At 30.0% G+C, this 4,138-nt stretch overlaps 1 protein-coding gene across 4 annotated transcripts in view; it reads right to left on the bottom strand.

Moving 5' to 3' along the window:
• LOC106478397 (kinesin-like protein KIF21A) overlaps positions 1 to 4,138 on the bottom strand; it is a 117,394-nt gene that overhangs the window by 25,536 nt on the left and 87,720 nt on the right. For all 4 annotated transcript variants that reach the window (XR_002609882.1, XM_022381990.1, XM_022381989.1 and 1 more), the window contains 3 exons: positions 3,408 to 3,527; positions 745 to 884; positions 216 to 399 (listed from right to left, as the gene is read on the bottom strand). Coding sequence is in view for 3 of the 4 variants with exons in the window: in XM_022381990.1 (XP_022237698.1) it covers positions 216 to 399; positions 745 to 884; positions 3,408 to 3,527 (444 nt within the window). In the remaining variant the exon portion in view is untranslated. The remainder of the gene's footprint in view (positions 1 to 215; positions 400 to 744; positions 885 to 3,407; positions 3,528 to 4,138) is intronic.

Raw genomic sequence — 4,138 nt, 5'->3', positions numbered from 1 at the left:
TGTGTGTGGGGGGAGTAAGATGTGTTTGCATGGTGGTAAAATGACATTATAATAAAAGTGTGTATGTGTGTTTACAAATGGGCTCACTAGTTTTGTATTGGGCAAAATATCCATAAATTAACAAGCAGATACATGGGTAATCTCACCTTGTTTCATGCTACTTTTGTTTTTATCGTAGTATAATTTTATAATTCTCATAAAGCATCTTTCCTTACCTTAGTGTCTTCACACAATGTGCTGGCTTCTCTCGGATATCCCAAACTTTAACAAATGCTGTGGAAACACTGAACGCTAGCCTACTGTACTCACAATAGCGCACTTTTACTACATTATTCGGATGGCCACCAAGTGTTTGTATCTCTTTTAAAGTCTGGAGATCCCACACTTTGACTGTGCGATCTGGGAAATAGAATATTTCACTACTTTAGAACATTTTATACAAAAGCTAGTAAATATTAAACTAGCATGCTGTATTAATATGTTCTAAAATAATAAAGTTAATAAAGTGGTAAAGAAGAACACAAATATCTATAAAATCTTACTAGGTACACACTTCTCTACTTTCCCATAGTATATATGGTTAGAAAATAAGATGTTTGAGAATAATAGTTTTATATAATAAAAGTTCTGATAAGATATTTTATCTGGTACATATACTTGAAATATATCATGGTACTATCACCGTTCAGAACTTTGTGATACAATAACTTATATTTCTAATTAAACGTTAGAAACATCACTCACCTTTGGAACTACTAAAAAGCACATCATCTGTGGCTACCACAGACAAGACAGCTTTGCTATGACCTTCTGCTACATAAGTGCATACCAATGGAGCATTTTTCCCCATTAAGGGCCTACCAGTATAAGGGTTAATACATCCTCTAGAAAACAGGTAAAAAAAATAACCGCGTTTTTAATGTCAAAGGACTAGTAGCATATTAAAAGATCAGTTCAACTTTTAATATAACTGTTATGGAAAATAAATTGTATTCTTAAAATTCATTTGAATGATACAGAAAACAAAATACATACCAATATATCTTCTGTCTGATACAGTACAGGGTTACTACCAGACTTATCAATGCATCTCCAATCAAAAAGATACAGAAAAGTTTCCACATTTTTATAATTATGCAGGATAAACATTACTTAGTATATACTAGTATATAGCTAGAACTTTTTAACTGTTATAAGATTTTCCTACATTGAAACATGCTTAGAAGCAAAACTCAAACACAAATACTGGATATAACGCATTCATTGTTCATATATGGACTGATGCAGAACCATATTAATTAATTATGTTTAGGGGGGAGGGGGGAATGGAGCCTTTGTACAAACTTTAAAAATTAAATAAAGAAAAATACAAGTATGTACATAGAGCCAAGGTGTATGGCACTTCAAATAACCATGAGTTAGTTTGTCAAAGAACATATATACTTAGTTAATAGCCTCCCTTACAGTAAAATAAAGCATATGAGATGGACTGCCGATACACACTGCAAGAATCAATATTGTATTGCACTTGCAACATTTACACAGGAAAGCATAAAAGTCAATTGTCCACAGCAAGTACAAGAGGTGGAAATGGATATTAGTTTTGTTATAAGAGATTTCCAAGCTCTGTAGCTAGAAAGGTGAGATAGAGGCTTTGTCTTTCATTGGTAAACTATGTACATAAAAAGAGTAAAATAAAATATCATTGATATGTCATTGAAACCATGACTGTATATCTATCTATCTATGTAAGCAAAGTGCTCCTTAATCTTGACTTTCAAAGTGCACCCATATAATAATTTAAAACAAATATTTTAGTTAGATTGCAATGTGCTATTATGTTTTTATTGACTGCAATTTATTGACATGTTTATCTTAAATATAAAAGAACTTCCCATAATACCATTTTAAAAACCATATGTATTAAAAATTCAAACACCTTAAAATCAGAATCAAGTTTTTAATTAAACAATTAAATGTTTTTAAGCATTAACATTATATATCTCAATTCTTCTTTATAAACTTCCTTATTTTGTAAAATTGCAAAGTGGCTGGTAGCCTATGAAGTAAAAAAAGGTATGTTATATTGTAGTTGTTTTTTTGCTAAAATTACAATAAATAATTAATTAAAAACAACGTTTTATATTTACACAATAAAAACTTTTATTGAAGCCGTAGGTGTCTGTGACCTGTTGGCAATAAATTTCAACAATAAACAAACAGTACACAGTGCATTTATTTTAAAATAATATATTAAAACAAGTCAAACGTAGGTAAAAATTTTCATCACACTTTTGGTTATCACAGTTGTATTCAGAGTAATTGGACCCACCCGTGTGGACTTTAATAAATAATTGTCTCTTTTTCATTAAAGTCCACAAAGGTGGGTCCAATTACTTTAGAACTCAATTGATAAATTATTCTTCCTGCTTTGTTATTACAATACAATCTGTGAGAACTTCACTTTAAAAATTGCCACTATACAATCTTTATGGCTAAACTCACAATCATGCAATCTAGATCTATCTATTTATCTATATATATATATTTTCAAACATGTATTTATACCCCAACAGAGGCCTAGAATGTTCCACACACTACTAGATATTATGATGCAATAATACTTGATTAAAACAATGAGAAACACTCAGAAGGGTCTAGTAACAAGATGCAATAATACAAAAACTGAACTACACAACATATGATTCGAAAACAGTTGTGTAAATAAATTATCACTTCTAAAAATAACTACATTTAACACTCACATCAATCTTAAACAGTCATATATATATATATATATATATATATATATATATATCTAACAAAAATGAAATGTCAAAAACAGCCTCAATAAAAAATGGACTATTTTTTATAGCATATAATATTAATTCAACATTATCTATTAACTTCAGGAAGTTTTCTATGTAATAATGTACACATACAAGAAGACAAAGAAAAAGTTTAAAACTAAATAAATAACCATTTACAGAACATCATAACACTAATTAAGTTCTAATTTTTAATACAGATATATATGTGCATACATACTAATAAACAGGATTGTTAAAAGATGTTTAACGACTAAGTGAACAGACACAAAAGTATGAAAATACATAGGTTATTAAAACAAACTTTCTCACAGAGACTAACTATGTTGAATAAACTTTAGTTCGTTACAAACAGTATTTATAAAAAACATTTCACACAGCTTATATGTACTATTGTTGCTTTTATTAACTGTAAAATTAGTTGCATGTTTATTTTACACATCACAACTAAACTTGTTGAGTTCAAAACATGCATTTAAACAACAATTATGTTCATAAACTGCAAGTTAAAACCAACTTAACTGTATTTGTGCTCTTCACACTAAAACATAGTAAAAAAACACAGTGAATATTTCTCACCTATCAGGTTTACGATTGTTAGTAGTGGTGCCACTTGTAAGCCGAGAGAAAACGTTGTCTCCCGGCTGACGTCGGCCAACAGGAGGAGAATCGGGAATGGTGAGGTGAGAGCTAGCTTCACTGTAAGTCACAACAACCACACAAAAGTTATATACACAAGGACAGCTAAGTCAAACACACAAAGTTAAGTCATTAATACCACACAAGTATAATACCATTCAAGATGATTCAATGAAGCATTTATGTATGCATAAAACGTTAGCAAACAAGAATAACATTTGACAGTGAAGAGATTCATGCAGCAAATGTAAGAGGATAACAATTGTAAAGTAAATGTTTCCTAGACTATGCAATGTTTTTAATTTATACACAACCAAGAACTATCACATTTGTGAAAACAAAAAAGGGGGTTCTACTTTGTTCAGAACTAAATTTTTCCACATTTATTGTACAAAGATTTTCAAAACTACAGATATAGTCATTCACATATGCAGTCAAACTATCAGAAAATAAAATATTACGACAACACCAACAACAAATTATCACAAGTGATATATATACACACACACGCATGCATGCATACATACATACATGCATATATACACCTGGAAAAAAGTTAAGCACCCCCAAATATTTTTCAGGATTGCTTATTGAAAATAAGGTTTAATTTCATGATGTTGAGCAATGTTCATAATTTCAAACATAATTAAAAGGATGTGAGCGTTCAGGTG

The sequence above is a fragment of the Limulus polyphemus genome, unplaced genomic scaffold (assembly GCF_000517525.1).
Source record: "Limulus polyphemus unplaced genomic scaffold, Limulus_polyphemus-2.1.2 Scaffold208, whole genome shotgun sequence".
In the NCBI taxonomy this organism is placed as follows: Eukaryota; Metazoa; Arthropoda; class Merostomata; order Xiphosura; family Limulidae; genus Limulus; species Limulus polyphemus.
Note: the sequence above shows the minus strand (reverse complement) of the source record. Positions and strands in the feature narration are given on the sequence as shown.